The 18,537-nt window shown below is 51.0% G+C and overlaps 2 protein-coding genes across 2 annotated transcripts; both read left to right on the top strand.

The window, feature by feature from the left end:
• Window positions 1–439: 439 nt before the first annotated feature.
• DUSP11 (dual specificity phosphatase 11) lies at window positions 440–5,026 on the top strand. Its single transcript, XM_042891963.1, has 9 exons — window positions 440–532; window positions 619–694; window positions 1,333–1,464; window positions 2,021–2,144; window positions 2,696–2,756; window positions 3,040–3,086; window positions 3,208–3,280; window positions 3,532–3,660; window positions 4,446–5,026. Exons 1-9 carry the CDS (start codon window positions 498–500, stop codon window positions 4,786–4,788), a joined length of 1,020 nt encoding a protein of 339 aa, XP_042747897.1. The 5' UTR covers window positions 440–497; the 3' UTR covers window positions 4,789–5,026.
• A 286-nt stretch (window positions 5,027–5,312) lies between these two features.
• On the top strand, window positions 5,313–17,849 carry LOC122191630 (STAM binding protein). The gene is made up of 10 exons (XM_042891962.1): window positions 5,313–5,488; window positions 6,309–6,549; window positions 11,183–11,258; window positions 11,411–11,506; window positions 12,198–12,570; window positions 13,290–13,414; window positions 14,254–14,391; window positions 15,817–15,929; window positions 16,117–16,216; window positions 16,505–17,849. Exons 2-10 carry the CDS (start codon window positions 6,335–6,337, stop codon window positions 16,559–16,561), a joined length of 1,293 nt encoding a protein of 430 aa, XP_042747896.1. The 5' UTR covers window positions 5,313–5,488; window positions 6,309–6,334; the 3' UTR covers window positions 16,562–17,849.
• Window positions 17,850–18,537: the final 688 nt, after the last annotated feature.

Genomic DNA, 18,537 nt, shown 5'->3' with positions numbered 1-18,537 from the left:
AGGGACAAAGAGGAATGGTTTGGACGTAAAGGAGGGGAGATTTGGTTTAGATGTCAAGGAAGTTGTTCACAGAGGGGGAGCTGAGGCCCTGGCACTGCTGCCCAGAGAGGTTGCGGGTGCCCCTGCATCCCTGCGGGTGCAGCCAACTCAGCTCCCATTGCAGTGAGTGGAGACGAAGGGAGGGACGTGGCTGATGACACTCCGACGGCCAGTGGCATCGCATGGCTGCGGTGCTTTGTCTCTGAAAGCCACCAAACTTCCACCTGCTGGCTGTCTGCTTTCACCCATCTGTCTGTCACAAAGCGCAGGGGCTGGGAGGAATCCCTGCAGAGCTCTTCCAGAGGTTCCCACCCCGCTCCGCCAAGAGGCGCTGTGGTTGCAGCTATCTCGGCTCCTCCTGATGACGTCACGCAGACGGATGGCGCGCGAGGTCATGGCGGCGGAAGCGGAAGTGGTGGAAGCGGAAGTCACGGCCGTGTCTCCGTTCCGTTGTCAGCATGCCGGGCCGTGGCCGTTCCCGCGTCCCCGAGCGGTGAGTGCAGCACGGGCTGCTCCGCACGGCGTTGCGAAAGGGCTGCCCCAACTGCGGTTCTAACGTCCCTCCGCTTCCATTTGCAGGTGGACCGACTACGTCCCGTTGGGCCGCAGGCTGCCGGGCACCCGCTTCATCGCCTTCAAAGTGCCCCTGAGGAAGGTGAGCGGGGGCCGAGGGCCGCCCCGGGGGTCGCGGTGCTGAGGGGGAGCGGCGAGCAGCACCGCGAGCCGCGCTGTCACTCACGGCTGTTGCTCACTCGGGGCTGCGCTCACGGGGAGCTGAGGACAGGGGCCGTCCGTGCCCGGTTCGTCCCAATGCAAAGCCCGATCAGGCTGGGCTGTGGGCTGAAATCTCTACGGGTTCCTTCCAATCCCTACAGTTCAGTGATTTGTCTTCGTTGTTTCTTTCATCCCTGAGCAGATGGTGGATGACGGATAGAAGTTGGATCCTGATGGGACAAGGGGGAATGGTTTTAAACTGAGGCAGGGGAGGTTTAGATTGGATATGAGGAGGAAGTTTTTCACCCAGAGGGTGGTGAGGCACTGGCACAGGTTGCCCAAGGAGGCTGTGGATGCCCCAGCCCTGCAGGCATTCGATGCCAGGCTGGATGTGGCTCTGGGCAGCCTGGGCTGCTGGTTGGTCACCTGCACACAGCAGGGGGTTGGAACCAGATGAGCATTGCGGTCCTCTGCAACCCAAGCCATTCTATGATTCTGTGATTGCTGGGAGGTGTAGCAGTTCACCAGTCACAGTGAAGCTGTGTTTGACATTTGCTGCTGAATGTTGCTTTCCTTCAGAGCTTTAATCAGAACCTTCATCCAGAGGAGAGATTTTCGCCTTGTGACCTCATTGAGAAAATCAAAGAGCAGAAAGAAGAACTGGGCCTCATCATTGACCTGACGTACACAACGCGCTACTACGGACCAGAGGTCAGTGTTGGACTCTGCATAGGGGAGAGAAATGGTCTTTTTAAACCTTGATATTGCTGCAGAGTGGGATGATTTTTGTGAGAAGGTAACTTTAAAGAGCACGAAATGCCTCAATTCCCTTCCAAGGGAATGCGGGGAAGCATCTCACAGCGGTTGAGATGGAGTCTTTGTATTTGATCAGGTGTGACACCGAGGTCTCCAGCCCTTCTCTTTCTACAGCCACCACAGGTTTTTGGATACCCTAAGGGAGTTTTTGTGGGCTGAACAAGAAACTGATTACAGTGGTTTTTGGTTCATGGTGTTAAATGTGCGGATATGTACAGGAAAAGTTATTCCCACCTCAGTGCTTTGCCCTTCTCAGGGTGGAAGGAGTGAAAGCACAGGTGGGTTGTTCTGAAATATTGACAATGTGTTAAAGGGTTGAAGTCGTCTTACCTAAAACTGTTGCTGCTCTTTTGGTTTCAGTTGGAATGCCAATTTCTTGTATCTGTTCGTCAGCAGTTCTCTACTAGGTGAGGACTGTGGAGTAACTACCGTCCTCCTTTGTTTCTTGTAGGAGCTGCCAGCTACACTCAGGTATTCAAAGATCCTGACAATGGGACACGAAATACCAAACAGTCAGACTATTTTTCAATTCAAGTGTGTTGTGGAAAACTTTTTGAGAGACAACAAAGACAACGGTAATGTGAATTTCCCTTCTGTTACCCAGTGCTGACTATGGGAAGGGCAGTGTAGCCTTGGAGACTGGTGTTCTCATTTAACCTTCATGCACAGCATGGATTTCTTTTCCTCCACTTGGTGTTTGAATGTCGAAGCAATGAGATCAGTCTGTTGAGGTGGAGGAGTTCATGCTGGCTGAGAAGTAGCAGTGGGTCATGTGTTAATTGAGGCAGGGACTGTGTCTGTAGGCTCGCTGTAAGCACTGGTAGTTGATGAGCAGTGGTGTGAACAGTGAGCTGTTTGAGATTGGGAAATGTGGGGTAGCCTTTCATAGAGCTTTTAAAAACGTCCTCCCTGCAGTGAGCTGTCTGACCGTGCAGATATGGGGTGAAATGAGCCAGTGAGCCAAATCAGCTGTGATACCAACCACAAATGGGACTTTGTTGCATGATCCTTTCAGTTTATTTACACTTGTGACTGTTGGAGGACAAATGTCGAGCTTGCTTTGCTCTGACTTGGTTTTAGGAAAAACAACACTGCAAAAATATGACCTGGTTGCTGTTTGTTACAGATAAACTCATTGGAGTGCATTGCACACATGGCTTAAACAGAACTGGCTACCTGGTTTGTAGGTGAGTTGTCTGTGGTCAGAGGGCATTAAGTGGGGGTGCTGGCAGTTTCAGCAGTAAAAGTGTGTAATCCAAGGCCTGCAAGGACCTGAAGCTCGTGAGCTTAGAAAAGATGTTTGCGGGGAGTTGTTGAAATGGGGAATAAGAGGCAACAAAATGCTGATACTCAAATTTGGCTTGTGAACAGAAGCTCTAAAAAATTCCCACTTATTTTTGAATTCTCTCTGATCTGTAAATGTCTTTGGGGTTACTTGTGTGATTAGAGCTGTCTTGTTGGTCTGCTCAGGTACCTGATTGACGTTGAAGGCATGGAGCCCAACGCCGCAATAGAGTGTACGTACATGTATGTCCTTCTTGTCAAGATATAAAATACCTGCTGTGGGCTTCTGGTTTTAATTGGGCTTGCGCTCGTTCCATTGGAGTGCTGTTAGAACTCAGACCTTTCTTTCTCCAGTGTTCAACAGAGCTCGAGGGCACCCCATCGAGAGGATGAACTACATTGAAGATCTCCGGAGAAGATCTGGAATGTGAGTGCACACACACAACGAGAGCTGCAATAATTAGATTTTAAGCTTGGCTGACTGCTGCTGCTTGAGGTAGGGTGGAATTGGGATGAGGAAGGTGGGCAGCTGGGACACATGGGGTTACAGATCTGCACAGCCTGACCAGCTGCCTTCCTTGGGAGTTTTGAAAGGGATTGATTGAAGCGTGAGAGAGCTGTTGTGATCACTCGATGAATGGTTTGTGAGCCCAGCTGTGACCAAGAGTTCTGTTTAAGGAAACGTGAAATGAAGAATTTGGGGTCAATCCCCCTCAAAGGAAGAGTGGGCACTGTGTTGAACAGTAGAAAGCAGAAGGCAGAACATCACCCACAGCGTCCAGAACACCTCCTGTTAACACCGTCCAGGTGGGTTTTTGCCTCTTTCCTCCGTGCTTACTGTACAGCTGAGCAGATAGAACAAAAAAAGCTCTTTTTTTCCTCCTTAAGTAACTTAAACTCATGTTTTCACAAGTTTAGATGCAACTTCACTACATACAAGAGAGCATCCATTGCCATTTCTAGGGGCTGTGGAGGCAGGGGATCCTCCCTCTGTCTTGTTAATGCTGAAGTGTTCCTCGTGTCTGCAGCAGCATGAAGCTCTTTGCCTTTGCATAACACACTGCAGATGTGGAGTGGCATTCCTTACAGTGTAGGTTAGTTCCTGGCGGAGCTACAATGTTCTCAAACTGTGAGATACTTCAGGGACAAGAGCACTTCGTTTGGGTCAGTGGGAGCTGTTTTTCTGTCACCCCATCTGGCAGGGATGGTAGGGGAGCAGTGAAGGCAGCTAAAGAGCTGCTTCTTTGCTTGGGTCACATGCCTTGGTCTGGCCTCCACTGGATGGTGTGGGAGCTACAAAGCCATCTGCTGGGATCAGTGCCCGCTGGCTGTTGGACAGTGGCTTCTTCAGCCCCGCTTCTGCTGAGTGTACAAAATGCTTCCTGCTGGAAGCAGCCCTTGATGCTGCACAGCTGTAAGAAAGCAGTGTCTAGGAGATGAGCCGACAGCTCTTCCTGCGTGTTGCACATTTTAGTCTGAGGCAAAAGGGACTGAGCCACAGGGCTGAAAGGATCCAAAACTCCTCAGCAGAACCTGGGAGAGACAGGAGGGGGTTGAATTCTCCAGGTACTGACTTCCAAATCTTCTTTCAGGAATTCTGGCTGTGCCAAAAAGAAGAAAAAGCGACATCACGGAGTGCCCGAACAACGCCAGGAGCTTGTGCACAAACCTGGGATGGCTGAGAAAAGGTGGCCTTGTAGTTTGGGTCCGAGGAACTGTCCAGTTTCTTTGCCTTACAACATGCAGCGCAATGAAGTGTGCTTCCTAGCTCCAAGTCCCCTCCAGCAACAACCACAGGAGACACACGTGGCCAGGAAGCGGCGGCGGCGGCGGCGTAAGAAACGTATGGCAGAGTTGAGAGGCACAGCAGCGTCCACTCAGGGCTGTGTTTCCACAAAGGAGTTGCGCAGAGGCTCCAAACTGAGTGAACTGTGACATCCACCAGCAGCTGAGCTGGGTGGTGGGAACTGCAAGTGGATGGAGATGTTCTTGAGATCAGCACAGCTCTCTTCTTTCTCTTGTTTTTTTTTTTCCCCCTTTTTTACACTCTCCTGTGTCTACTTTTGACAACTGACTCAGAATTTTTGAATTGCTATGTGATATTCTGCAGTCCTGACTCCGTTTCTCAAGTGATGGAGGGAATAAATGGAACTGGATTAATTCTAAAGAAACATCATCAGGAGCATCTCTTTTACCTTCCACATAAGGGCTTTTGTTGATCATTTCCTTAATACATGTGAAGAAATAGGATTTGGCCTGAAGCTAGGTGACTTTTTTTTTTAATTTATTTTTTCACTCGCATTTGCTAGAGTAAACTTGTGCCCTGCTTACGTCCTAAATGTATGTTCTGGGCCAGTTTCTCCAGCCCGGTGGGGACGAGAAGCCCTGCAGGGGTGAGCCTCGAGCCCGGACTGAGAGCGGCCCCTTTAAGGCTCGGCGCCCCTCTGGCGTGACGACGCCGAACTTCCGCCCGGCCTCAAAATGGCAGCCGCTAGGCCGGGCGGAATCATGATGCAGCTGCGAGATGCCCGGATGTGAGGAGGAGTCGTGATTGGGTGCTGAAACAGCAGGGGGCGGGGTCACGGCGTCAACCCGGAAGCGCTGCGTGCAGGCTGCGGCTGTCCACCCGGCGCAGGTCGTGCCCCGTTTCGGCCCTACCGCCCGTTCCCGCTCGAGGGGGGGGGGGGGGGGATGCTCCGCTGGGAGCGTCCGGTCACCTTTCGTGCTCCGCTTTGGGCGTGAAGGGCTGCGGAGTCCTGGGGGCGGCGGGCCGCTCCACCACCTGCGCCGTGGCGGCTGTGGGGCTGGAGATGCTTCCCAGGGGGCAGCGGGGTGGGGCGGCAGCAGCTCGGCGGGGACTCGTTTGCCTTTCTTGGGGCACTGTGGGAAAGGGAGAGGGGAGGGGGCGTTCCTGGGGTGACAGCGGTGCCTTCTGCGGCACGGAGCAGTCTGAGTCCGAGTGAGACCAATTGGGAGCCGGCTCGACGGACAGGGGCGGTTCTGCCCAACAGCAGTGCCTGGGAGCACGGCCTGCAGCTCTCCTCACTACCGCGTGAGCGATCAGGGGTGTGCAGTGTAGGAACCCTGTGTAAAGCTGCTGCTGCTCACGTCCAAGGAAAACGTGTTGGCCGACTGATCCCAAATCAATGGCTGGCACTTGTGTTGCACAGAGAGACGAAGAGAAAGGAGGAGCTGTTTTTTGTAGGATTCGCATCACTCAGACCTTAGCTTGAGATGGGTTACTCAAGGAATGAGCTTGAGCTCATGGCCGCTTTTCAGGTCATAAAGGTTTATATCCAAGTGCTGTGTCCAAAAAGAGCCTGGCTTCTCCCACGTTTCTCCCTCAGGACATCCTGACCTTTGCATTAGCTGGGGGGATGATTTCTGTCAGGGAAACCAGACATGTAACCTGTTCTGTGGTGGTTTTGACTCCCTCGGCTTTTCTCCCACTGCAGAGCTGCTCAGCGCTGCGGCAGGTTTGATGTGCCTCGTTATGTCCAACCATGCTGATGTCAGCCTCCCACCACAGGAGCGTGTCCAAAGCCTGATCCGGGTGGGGAGTGCTGTGGAAGTGAGTGAGGATGTCCCACTGCGGCGCTACTATCGCTCCGGCGTGGAAATCCTCCGCATGGCCACCATTTACTCAGAGGAGGGCAATATTGAGCATGCCTTCATCCTGTACAACAAGTACATCACGTAAGAGCAGCTCTACTTTGCTTACAATTAAGTTGTGTTGATGCAAGGGGTTGTGGGGTTTCAGTTGGTTATTTTGAGTGTGTACAGACGTTGTTGAGCTGGAAGAACCAGGTTCTGTCCAGAGCTTTGCCCCTTTTGAACTGATACAGGTGACCTGGTTAGGGTGACCACATTGTAAAGGTGCAAGGTACAAGCACTGCTCATTGCTTTGCAGAATGCCAGTAAAAATTCCCTGAGATCAGACTGACCTTATATAGCTGTGTCAGCAGGAGGAAGGTGTTGGCTCTTTTTATTTAAAAACTTCCTGGTGTTTTATTGCTGTGGAGTGGTTAGGTTGATCTCAAGAACTGTGATGTCATATGGATTGGCAGGCATCCATGGTCAAAGGTCACAATATCAGCAGATGAAGGCTGGTTGTGGTTCTCTGATAAACCAGCTTCAGAGGAGAAGCTTTTTTTATGGTTAAGCTACGACAACCTTTTACAGCAGTCACCACGTTTCACCTTCAGCACAGAAATCAGCTGTGCAGCACTGGAGGTTTTGTTCTAGAAAATAGTGTAATTCCTCCCACACACCGTGCAGGTATATTTGCACCCAGACCCTTCTGAGGAAGGACATGAGGAAAAGAGTCCCAGGTCTGAACAACCTGACCCCAGTCTTCTGACTTGGACGGTACGTGAGATCTCCAGGCTCTGAACACTCTTCTGAAAAGCCAGAGTTTGTATATAAACCCACCAAGACCCTGTTTGGTATCACAGCTGCCGGGTCTCCAACACAGAGGCTGTCCATGTGGACAAGCGTGGAGTTGTTCCTGCTGTCACCTCCAGGGCTGGCTGGGAACAAACCATCTTGGGTCCGAAAGCCACGCTGCAGAGCAGAGCGTGCGCCGTGCCGATGCAGTGACGTGGCAGCAGCTCTGCTTTTGCCTGGGCAGCTCGGAGTACGAGTGGTGCAAACGTGTGTCTCTTGCTGTGTTCAAAGGGCTGAAAGTAGTGATGCTCAGGAAATACCCTGGCAGCACTGAGTATCCTGTTCCCTCAGGCTTTTTGCCCCAAATCCTCCCATTCTCACTCACCAGAGGGTCGAGTCTCCTTTCTGCTGTTCTACCCAAGTATCCAGAACGAGCTTGGCATTTCTATGGGTGTTTTCCTTTCTTGCCTGCCTGTGTGCACAGGGTTCCTGCCCCAGCCTCCTTCAACCCAACACATTTTTCTCTGATTAGCTTTTCTTCCCGCCCTGCACTTCCTGAGCTTTTATGGTCATTGTCGCTGCGTAGGGAGCTGCAAAGTGTAAAACCATCGGGAAGGTTTCCAGGCTGGTTACATAGCTGGGGCTGAAGGAGAAGCTCTTTAACTAAACAAATGAACGAAACGTGCCTTTGCTCTTTCATTACAGCAATGCTAGGTGCTGGCTTGCTGTTCTTCCAGCAACTTTCAGATGCCTGTGGCATTTACATTAGCCTGGCTCTCAGGCTGCGGGAAAGGTGAAAAGCTTTCCCTTTTGGTGGTGTGATTTCTCATGTTGATGAGTATGAGCTGCCAGCTTGCATTATCTGAAGATACAAAGTTAATGCCATCATCTCATTTCTTTAAATGGAAGAGTAATGTTCTTGTGGAAGTGAGAGGCTTGGCAGAGCTTTGTTTGAGGTGTCCTTCCCTGAGACTGTGATCTGGAAGGCAAGAGCAAAGCGCTGTAACTGGAGTCTCTGGTGGAGCTTGCTCTGCTCTCCCATTTCTAGAAATGGGATTTGATTTATTCCCACCCCCCTCTCTGGCTCCTTCAGCTCAAATCCGTGGTCACTGGTGTGACTCTGGGCTTGGCTGCCTCTCCTCAGCTCCCCAGCAGGAAAGTATGGACTAGTGCAGGCTGCAGCATTGTGAAGAGGAGGACTTCAGCCCTGAGAAGTGTGTGAGAGGCTCCTGGCTACAGCTCTGCACGTGGTGTCTTTGTTAGGAGCAAGCGTGCCATCCTCAGGAGCAAGTCCTTGGCTTTGTGTCAACTGCACGGCTTTGGGAAGCTGGATGTCCCTTTATTTCCCTGCAGGAACTCCTCAGGTAGTGACACCTGAGCGACAGCCATTTGTCTGGGGAGGATTTTTGATCGATATGGGATAATCTGAGGGTGGATCTACACTGAGATTCCCACTGAAGCAGCCAGTTCCATTCTTGGTGCTCAGTCTCCCACTTGATCTCGACGTGTTTTCAGTGTTTCTGTTTCCCATGCTGAAATGAAGCTCGTGCCCATCCTGCAGTGGGCAGGAGGGAGGCACGAGTGTCTCTAAGAACAACCAGGCTGCACTTTACAGATGTCAGTGCTGTCACTTTGAAAGACATCTGCTTGTTTGTCTTCATCATCAGCTTCTGCACCATTCAGAATGGATTTGTTCTCGAAGCAGGAGTTTGCTGGAGCCTTTTTGAGCCAAGGCAGAGCAGAGCAGGGAAACGTGAGACGAATTTCCTGGGAGATGTGGATTCCTGGTTTGTCCGTGTGACTGCGAGCTGCTAGGATTGGCTCCAAGGGTTTGTGAGGGGTGTAAAGGGACTCGAGAGACACTGGTTTGGCATGTGTGCTGTAGCAGTGCTTAAAAATAGCCTACGATGTGGCTGCTCAGTGCCAAGCAGCCGCTCCGTTCACAGCAGACTCGCAACAGGCAGAGGTTTGAACCAACCCAAAGCTTCTGGTGATGGGGGCTGAGGGTTTAAGCCTTGCCAAGCCTCATCTGGGCTGTGGGTAGGAAATGCGAAGCATTCTTATTCAGAGAATTATTCCTTCCTTATTCCTTCCTCAGCCTGCTGTTGGTCTTCCCTCAAGGTTTTCCTCTGGCTGCCTGAGGTCCTCCCTGCACCCCGCTGCTCTCTGTTCCCCTTCTTGCCTTCTGGAAAGCCAGCTGCCTCTGCTGTTTCTTCTGTCTTCCCCAGGCTAGCATCTGCTCTTAATCCTTCTTAATGAATCCCTTCCATTTTAATCTTCAATCTGTTGGCAGTGATCACTGCCTTGTTTTGTCTCCTTGACACAGTGACCTACTTTGCATCCACCAGCCCCAAGCAGGGACCTCACAGCTTCCCCGTGCCATGGCTGTGCTGATCCCGCGGTCTCTGGCATCCTCATGCTCTCCATGGTAACCACAAGTACAACCAAGGGCTGGGATTGTGAGAAGGTCTTCCTTTTCCCAGAGGGCTGGGTTTTAAAGCAGATGGGTTTATTTAGTGCACATGCAGTGGTTTCACAGCAGGAGGAAAGCTCTTTGCTCACACCGTGGCTTTCCCACTTGGCTCTGCTTGGCTTGTTTGTGCTGTGCTCTCTACTCTTCTTCCTTCTGCCTGCACACGGAGCTGCTCCCTGCTCTGTCCCTGCTCATTGCTTTTATTCCCCTTCTGCTCTGCACTGGTGCAGCCTCACCACACACCCTGAGTGCACCACAATACAAGAGGGACTTAAAACTCTTGGAGAGCATCCAAAGGAAGGCTATGGAGATGGGGTCCCTTGGTTTGTTCAGCACAGGGGTTGGGGGGAGGCCTTGTGGTGGCTGCAGCTCCTCACAGGGAGCACAGGGACAGCACTGAGCTCTGCTCTCTGGTGACAGCAACAGGGACTGAGGGAATGACACAGAGCTGCAACAGGCAGGTGGGGGTGAGGGAGAAGTTCTGCACTGGAGGGTGGAGGGGGTGGCACAGCTCCCCTGGGCAGTGGGCACGGCTCTGAGCTGCTCAGGGAGCATTGGGTTTGGACTCACACTTGGGGGTAATGATGGGATGCCTGCAGCCTGGGAAGCACCGTGGTGCTGAGAAGATGGCCCTGTGTCTGTGGGCTTCCCACCTTGCTGCTGTGCTTGCAGTGTTCTTTTCCTGTGTCCTAAGCTGCACCCTGGAAGGAGGAGGAGCTTCTATTCTGGTGCAGGTTTATCTGTAGAGAAACCACAAATTAATCTCTTTGTATCTGTGCTGGGAGCGAGGTAATATCGAGCTCAGTCTTGAGTTTCTCTCCCAGAAATCTGCTTAGAACCAGCTCTGCTGCCTAGAAAAAGGCCTGAAATATTGCCCTGACCTCGTGGGGTTGTGCACAGCCTTTCTGCAGGTTTCCTATTCAAGGTCTGAGTTAATTTCTCCTTCCCTTGCAGAAACTGTTCTCTCCCCCCATGCAGGACTGTGTGAGCACTGAGTTAAGATGAGTCCTTGAGCTTGTCTGTTCTCTCTTTGGATGTTCTCAGAGGTGAAGGCAGGTGCCCAAGTCCTTCCTGAAACACTGACAGCATCCTTGGTGTTTCAGACTGGTTTATCGATGGTTTTAGACTGGTTTATCAAACTGGTTTTCCAAAAAAAATAAAAATTAAGGAAGTATTTAACCCAGAGGATCATCACCAAAGCCCAGATGGGAGAAAAGTCCTGTGCAAGGTGCTCTCCTGGGGCTGAGCAAGAACCCTGCATGCCACAAAGAGCTCAGAAAGCCACTGTTTGGTGGAGAGTTGATTGCAGAAAGGCAGACAGCCATCCTGATTGCACAGGGCTCAGGGAAGTGGCAGAGCAGAGATGCTGTGCTGGAGGCAAATGATACATACCTCCCCAAATGCCATTTCCTTCTGCTGGCACCATTCTGCTGGGATTCAGGAATTCAGATTTCTCTCCTGTGTTTATAGGCTCTTCATTGAGAAGCTGCCAAAGCATCGTGATTACAAAACTGCCGTCGTACCTGAAAGGAAGGAGACAATGAAAGTAAGCAGTAATGTTCCAAGTCTTCAGTGGCTGCTGTTGAAAACGCTTTGGGGTTTATTTTCTCCAAGAATCTATTGCTTCTTTCATCCATTCTGGGCCTGCTTTTCTTGCCTTGGTGCTCTTGCACTTAGAACTGTGTTTCTTCCCTTCAGAAGCTGAAGGAAATAGCCTTTCCCAGAGCTGAAGTCCTCAAGAAGGAGCTATTACAGAGGTACACGAAGGACTACACTAAGTACATGGAGCAGAAGGTGAGTGAGAGGAGATTGGAGGCTTCTGCTTCTTGGGAAGCGTGCAGAGCCTCAAAAGGTTTGGAAGGGTTTCCATTCTCAGCCACCAAGGGGTTGGAAGGGGTCTCCAGGGCTCCTTGAGCACTCTGAAAGATGAACTCTGGGAGGCCCCAGCTTTCGGAGTCCATCCTCATCACCTGCAGCATGGCGCTGTCTCTGCTGTCATTACGTGGGTGAACTTGTCACAGGTGTCCCTGCGTCTCATTTTGTTGCAGTCTGAGCTGGGACATTTATTTGGCTTTCTTTTTGTTTCAGTGTGTGAGGTCTTATGGCTCAGAAATTCTGCAGATGCCTCATGACAGTATGAGCAGGGATCTGGGGTTCTGTGGGCGAAGCAGAAAGCTCTGCAGTCAGTTTTGCTTTATGAAAATGCTATTTTGGAGAGAAGAGAGAGAAATCAATCTAGAATCATGTTCCCACACAACAGCCTGGGTGAGGCAGCAGTTTACTGCTCTGGTCTGGCTGGTTTTCTGATAGAAGTGCTGATCTGTGCAGAAAGTACATCTTGTTGGTTAATCTCTGCAGACCATTTAGGGATGGTCTGTGGTTGCTGAGGGTCTCCAAGCAGGCTGGAAGCTGCAGTTCTAAAGGAGTGATATTTGCTGATGTCCTTCGAGTCTGCTGATGTCCTTTGGTGTATTTTGTCTTGCAGAAAGAGAAGGAAGAGGAAGATGCACGGAACTTGGCTTTGCAGCAGCAGTTAGAAGAGGAAAGAAATCGTGTAGCCTTAATGAAGCAGCAGCAGGCAGAGCAAGAGCAGTTTCTTGCCTTCGAGGAGATGATTCGACGACAGGAGCTGGAAAAGGAACGTTTGAGGATAGTGCAGGAATTTGGAAAGCCTGAGCCAAGTGCTGAGTCTCTGGATGGACCCCTCATCCCTGGCATGGAAAAGCCACCTACTGATTTAACCCCAAGGGTTCCTGTCTCTCCACTTCACTCTGGGAGTCCATCCCCCCCTGTCTCAGCCAAACCTCCTGTTGTGGACAGATCTTTGAAACCTTGTGCTTTGGGGAGCACAGAACACAGTTAGTACATCTCCTGTGCATTCTTCTCCCTTTCTGGGGCTGAGCCAAACAGAGCCAAGGAGCTGAGCTGTCTGAGAGGCTTTTGGAACTGTTTCATCAGATCTCCATTCTTTCTGGGGATTTGGTCTTCCAGGCTACTGGGGGTGCTCTCCCCAATGTCCAGCAAAGGTTTGCAGGCTGGAGAGAAACTGTTTTCTAATAATCCAGCCTCAGTCTTTCTCTGCTGACCTAAAATCTACAACCTGTTTGGCTTTTGACCTTCCTAGATCCAAATACTTTTTGGAGATTGGGGCTTAATTCCTGGCTAGACTGGCTGAACTCTCCTCTTTTGCCAAGTATAGATCCAAAATAGCAATCCAGACATTTTTAAACGACTGGTTCTTAACCAGAGAAACATCTTACTTTTAAGTAACATTTTATGAGTGTTTGTGTTTTCATTTTCTTCAGCCAAACACATACTCATAGAATTCTAAACCTCTTTTCTTTCTACATATCTCTTTCCTTATTTTGAAAGAGGTATTGACTGTCTTTTATGGAGTGTTACTGTGACTTTATTTACCTGTGACTGCCAATAGAGGAGTAGGCATTAGAGTTAGCAGAGCAGTTAATGTTTCCAGGCTGATTTCTTTCTGTCTAGTCCCTTTAGGTCTGAACTGAGGGAACACCTCTCCAGTGGCACTGGCTATCATTGCTCATTGTGCTCCCAATTCTCCCCACAGCTGCAGGCATGGAAGCCCTTCGCCAGGTCATTGTCCCCAGAGAGCTGTGCCATAAATTCCTCCAGCTGGCTGATGCTAACACAGCCCGAGGTGTGGAGACGTGTGGGATCCTCTGTGGTAAGCTGGTAAGATGATAATAGTAATTAAGCCCCTGGAAGCAGGACAGAGGCCTTTTCCTTAAGTAGAATAGGTTTGGAAGTGGTTGGAGGACTCTGCCAGAGTGCAGTTTCACTGATGATTTCATAGGAGTGTAGGGGCCAGGCTGCCTCTGCTTTTAACCCAAAGGTTTCCTCAGTCTGTGTGTAAGGAAATGTGCCTCAATGTGGAGTGACAGCCAGCAGTTCCTGTGAGTGTTCAGCTTCCTCTCTCTGATTGCCATGAGTCCCATCTGTGAGCCAGGACCCTCACCAAGACAAGGCTGTGCAAGCACAGGCTGAAGGCAGTTTTCCCTCAATGAGTTTGTGTGCAGAGGTTTCTGCTGGCAAGTCCAGCTTCTCTCCTTTGTCACCTGGGGCTGTTTTGCTCACCGAAGTTTCCTTTGAAATGAAATAGTTTGATGTAGCAACTTTCTGCAATCTGGTTCCCTCTGGATACTTGGTGACTATTTAATTATGAGGCAAAAGCTCTGAGTGAGTGCAGAGATTTCCTTCAGATGGGAGTGTGGGGCTGAGCTCCTGTGGGTGCTCACAGAGAAGATGAACTAACAGCCACAGGCTGACTCAGACTGAATCTGTGACTCCTTTTTCAGATACAGTTACCATACAGTTTCCCTTACCGTGGATGGTAGATGCACTCGAGCTTGTTTGTAGAGCTGCTCTTCCCCTTGCTGGGCCCCTGAGTGATGAACACAGAAATGCTTCATTCCCAAAGCTTAGGAAATTACCTTTGCACCAGTGGGAGGCAGCAGATTTCCTGTTTGGGGGGCGTTTCTGGAAGGTAACAGCCTCCCTGTGCTGCCTTGCAGATGAGGAACGAGTTCACCATAACCCACGTCATCATTCCCAAGCAATATGGAGGCCCTGATTATTGCAACACAGAGAATGAGGAGGAACTCTTCCTGATCCAGGACCAGCATGGTCTCGTTACACTCGGCTGGATCCATGTGAGCCGCTCATCTCTGCTTCACTTCCAGTCTGACCTTGCTTTGAGCTGGGAAGGAAAAGGCTGTGGGGAGATGGGCTGGGGGAGGAGGATTTGATGGAGGATTTGGTGTGGAGCTGTCAGCATCATAGAATCATAGAATGGGTTGGATTGGAAGGGACCTCAAGGATCACGAAGCTCCAGCCCCCTGCCACACGCAGGGCCACCAACCTCCACATTTCACAGCAGCCCAGGCTGCCCAGGGCCCCATCCAACCTGGCCTCCAACACCTCCAGGGCTGGACGGGGCATCACAGCCTCTCTGGGCAGCTGTTCCAGCACCTCACTGCTCTCTCTGTAAAGAACTTCCCCTTGACATCCAAACTAAATCTTCCCTTCCTCGACTTAAAACCATTTCCCCTTGTCCTGCCATTATCTGCATCCTTTCCTCTGTGATGCAGTCTTGCTCACAACTTGTGTTGCTTGAGAAATTCAGGCCTGTTGGAGGTTCAGATCCCTTCCTAGAACACTGACCCCTTTAGAAGTGGGACACTGGGCTAAAAGCAGACTTAGGACATCCCAGTCTTCTGTCTGGAGCTCCTGCTGTCGGTGCATGGCCTCTGCAGTGATGTGTCCCTATAGTACACAGCTTTTTGCAGACAGCTGTGTGCTGCTCTGCCGCAGGGTGTGCCAGCTCCAGATTCCTCCTCTGGCTCCCTGCTGCCTGTCCCCGTGGAGCCTTTGGCAGTCGGATGTGTGCCAAGCAAAACGTTTGGTGCTGCTGAGTAATCTCTCGAAAGCAGCAGCTGCTTTGCAGACTTTGACAAATAAATGCCTGCTGAGTGTGCCTGATATGTGCGGGTGTCTGCTGTCAGTGTTAACTCTTCAGTGATGGCCCCGCAACATCCAGGCACCCTTGGGAATCCCTTGGAGCTTTCTGCTACAAAAAGGCAACGAAAGCCTTACAGGGGAAGAAGGAAAGGCCTTTGTGCCAGAGTGAGGCTATGAAATCTCTCAGCAGGAGCTGAGTGCGTTGGATGTTGTCTGTGATTTTTAAAAGCTTTGCCATCTTTATGGGATGTGGTCTCTTGGAATGTTGTGGTGATATGTTGTGCATCTGGTGATGCTGTGCCCTGAGATAGCTGCACTTCGGAAGCGTGTGACTGCCCTGCAGGGTGCCCTGCATTTAGGGCAAGGAAAATGCTGTGTATTACAATATAGTTTGCAAGGGACGTGGCCAGAAAAGTAGAGCTTCTCCTGTCCTCTTTCCAAATGCAAAGGAGGAGCAGATGTTTTGGAGCAATCCAGAACAACTTTCAGCATGTTAGCAAGTCCTCTGTGCCATCTGAGGAGCTGTGCCTCTTTACTGTTCCACTTGGCAGATGCCAAGTGAAAAAACCCATCCAAACCTGCTGTGTTGTTCTCTCTTCTCTTACCCTGTGTTTCAGACTCACCCCACGCAGACAGCTTTCCTCTCCAGCGTCGACCTGCACACACACTGCTCCTACCAGATGATGCTGCCAGAGTCCATCGCTATTGTGTGTTCTCCAAAGTACCAGGAGTAAGTGTGGTTGCCCAGCTGTGGTAGGGAGCAGCTCTGCAGCCACAAAGCTGCCAGAGGAGTGCCTTGCAGAGCGTGTGGGGTCTCGTGCTTGAGACAAGCAGATTCAAACATGCTCTTGAAGTGCACAAGCAGCTGTTTCTGCTTGCAGAGGCTTGAGCTTTATGAAGTTTGTGCTTATTTCTAGGACAGGGTTTTTCAAGCTGACAGAACACGGCCTGGAGGAGATCTCCTCTTGTCGACAGAAAGGATTCCACCCACACTCCAAAGACCCTCCTCTCTTCACTGTAAGTTGCCTCACAGGGCACTGGGGACTGTAGTACCAGACGTTAGCATACTGGACAGTTCACTTGAGTTTATATCCGTGGTGAGTCACTGCTCTGTGGCCCAGGACAGGAGAGAGCCTCACAGGGGCTTCTCACTGGAGTTGGGATGCAAAAGCTTTCTTTTGTTTCTTCACTGCGAGGAGAGGGCAGTTCTCAGAAGGCCAATGGATGCAGATTGCATCAGGAGATGGAGGAGATGCCTGAGCTGTGGGAATATCTGAATAACCCCATTTCTTCTTTCTCTTCCAGACTTGCAATCATGTGTCAGTAGTCGAGAGAGATGTGGTGCTGATGGATCTACGATAGGCCTCTTGCCTTAAATACCCACTGTAAAACCACCTACCTTCCCTCTAGGCCTAGGTAAAGTTTTGGTTCCTTCTGTAGCAGATGATTTCCACCATGTGGTGCCCCTTTCCCTTCCTCCTGAGCAGTCAGGGCAAAAGCGATTCCCTGACCTCAGCTCATGAACTTGGTGCCTGGTGTTGGACTGGGGAAATGGTGTGGAGGTTCAAGGTGTGGGGAAAAGCTAACAGGAGATTGAAAGACAGAAGCTAACACTGAAGCAAATATTTAATTTGTAGCTTGACCAGCTTCTTGGATGGGGAGGGTCCTGCAAGTTGCTGCATCCTTGAGCTGTGAAACCTCTTCAAGTGCTTTCCAAAGTGGGTCTCGCCCAAATTAACCCATGTTCTGCTTTGACTTTCTTTCTGGGTTGGTAAATTGTGGCCTCGAGCGTAGCTGGTTGGAGCAGATACATCTTTGCTAATGTTCAAAATTAAACCTTCCTAACACCTCTCACTCCATGCAAGAACCCATCCTCCCTCCTGGTGCTCGCATTTCTGCCCAGTGGAACAAGAAGGGGCCCAACCATTGTGCTCCCCTTCCTTTGGGAACCCTCATTTCAAGAGTTTAGGGTGAGAAGATTCCTGGATGCAGCACTGCTTAATTCCAGTGATGGTGAGGGGGGCATCTGCTTACTTTCTTCCTTTTCCTGGATGGGGCGCTCACTCCAGCGAGGTTTTGGTTTGGCTGGTGCTGGTGATGTGACAGAGAAGGCTCTCCCATCCCATGGTTACAGCATTGGTACACTCCGTGGCTGATCCACACGTGGGGCTCAGCTGCTCACCCAAACTCCTGGGCATGTTGTGTTTCTTGAATCCTTAAACACTCGCTCTTGACTGCCTCTGCAGTCCTTAAAGCATTATGAAGCCTGTCCTTGCCAAACCAAGCACTCCACGGTGTTGCAGTGATGCAGGGCACCATCTGGGGTCCTTCTCTGTGCTCCTCATTGTTGAAAGCCAAGCAGTGACTTTGCATCCCTGAGCTGTCGCGCTGAGCCTCCGCCCTCACCTGTATCAGCACTGAAAGAGCACTACTGAAAAGTGGAAGGCTCAAAGTGTGACGCATCAGCTCTCCGTGTCCTCTGTCGGGATGCTCTGATCATCTGCATGTATCTGCATGGGCAGGGGGGAGGGCTGGAGCTGCCTTCCCACCCGGGAGACGCACAGACATGGATACACTGTGCCCTTGTACTCCTACCTACAAAACAGCAAACATTCGTTGGTGTACAGTTTAATACAGACAGGTTGTATTATGGGCTGCTTCTCTCTCTTGTTTTCTTTGAGTTAACGCCTTGGGCTGGAAGGAGCTGCTGAGAATGGGGAGGGAATCCGTTTATTTATGGTTTACCTGACAAACTGCTGCTGCAGTTATCGGTGTGGTTTCAGCAGCAGGAGGGAAGCAGTGGGATCTCGTGGCATCCTTGGGAATTGACTTCCAGCCCTCATTTCTTTAAGCTGTTGTCCCAGGTGGGTTTTGCTGTCGGAGTGTCCATCCCCTGCCCATGGGTGAAAGGAAGCAGTCTGCTCTTCAGCCTTGCAGCTCCTGAAGCAGAGCTGCTTTCCAGTTCCTGGTGCAGCCTCAGGACTGAGCAGAGCCCGGCAACGAGCAGAGAGGAGCTGGGGGCATTTCACTGCCTCCTCTCCATGTTGTCCCAGTGACCCATAAACCCTCACGGGGGATTTTTCGGATTCCTCGCAGTGTGGCTGTGCCCGAGGGCTGCACTTCTTCGAGCAGCAGCCGTGCTCCCGGTGCTGCACTCTGAGCTGCTGCCTTTTCCAATCGCGTTTTTTCACTTAGAGTCACTCAGTCATCGCTTCGTTGCGTCAGGGAGATCTCCCCCATCCCAGCACCCCGTCCATCTGCAGCTGGGACTGTCGGACCTTCAAAGGAGTTTGCTACAAAGCGACGCCCGAACGAAACCACGCTTTGCAGGAAATGCT

This window comes from Lagopus leucura, unplaced genomic scaffold (assembly GCF_019238085.1).
Source record: "Lagopus leucura isolate 7727_CA_CO unplaced genomic scaffold, USGS_WTPT01 141-3_obj-0_obj, whole genome shotgun sequence".
Classification (NCBI taxonomy): Eukaryota; Metazoa; Chordata; class Aves; order Galliformes; family Phasianidae; genus Lagopus; species Lagopus leucura.
This window is presented reverse-complemented; position numbering and strand designations above follow the sequence as displayed.

Coding starts and splice junctions, on each gene's coding strand:
- DUSP11 (XM_042891963.1), top strand. CDS start 498: ATGCCGGGCCGTGGCCGTTCCCGCGTCCCCGAGCG. Junction 1,465..2,020: donor CGCGCTACTACGGACCAGAG/GTCAGTGTTGGA, acceptor TGTTTCTTGTAG/GAGCTGCCAGCTACACTCAG. Junction 3,087..3,207: donor GCCCAACGCCGCAATAGAGT/GTACGTACATGT, acceptor TTCTTTCTCCAG/TGTTCAACAGAGCTCGAGGG.
- LOC122191630 (XM_042891962.1), top strand. CDS start 6,335: ATGTGCCTCGTTATGTCCAACCATGCTGATGTCAGCCTCCCACCACAG. Junction 11,259..11,410: donor AAAGGAAGGAGACAATGAAA/GTAAGCAGTAAT, acceptor TCTTCCCTTCAG/AAGCTGAAGGAAATAGCCTT. Junction 12,571..13,289: donor TTTGGGGAGCACAGAACACA/GTTAGTACATCT, acceptor TTCTCCCCACAG/CTGCAGGCATGGAAGCCCTT.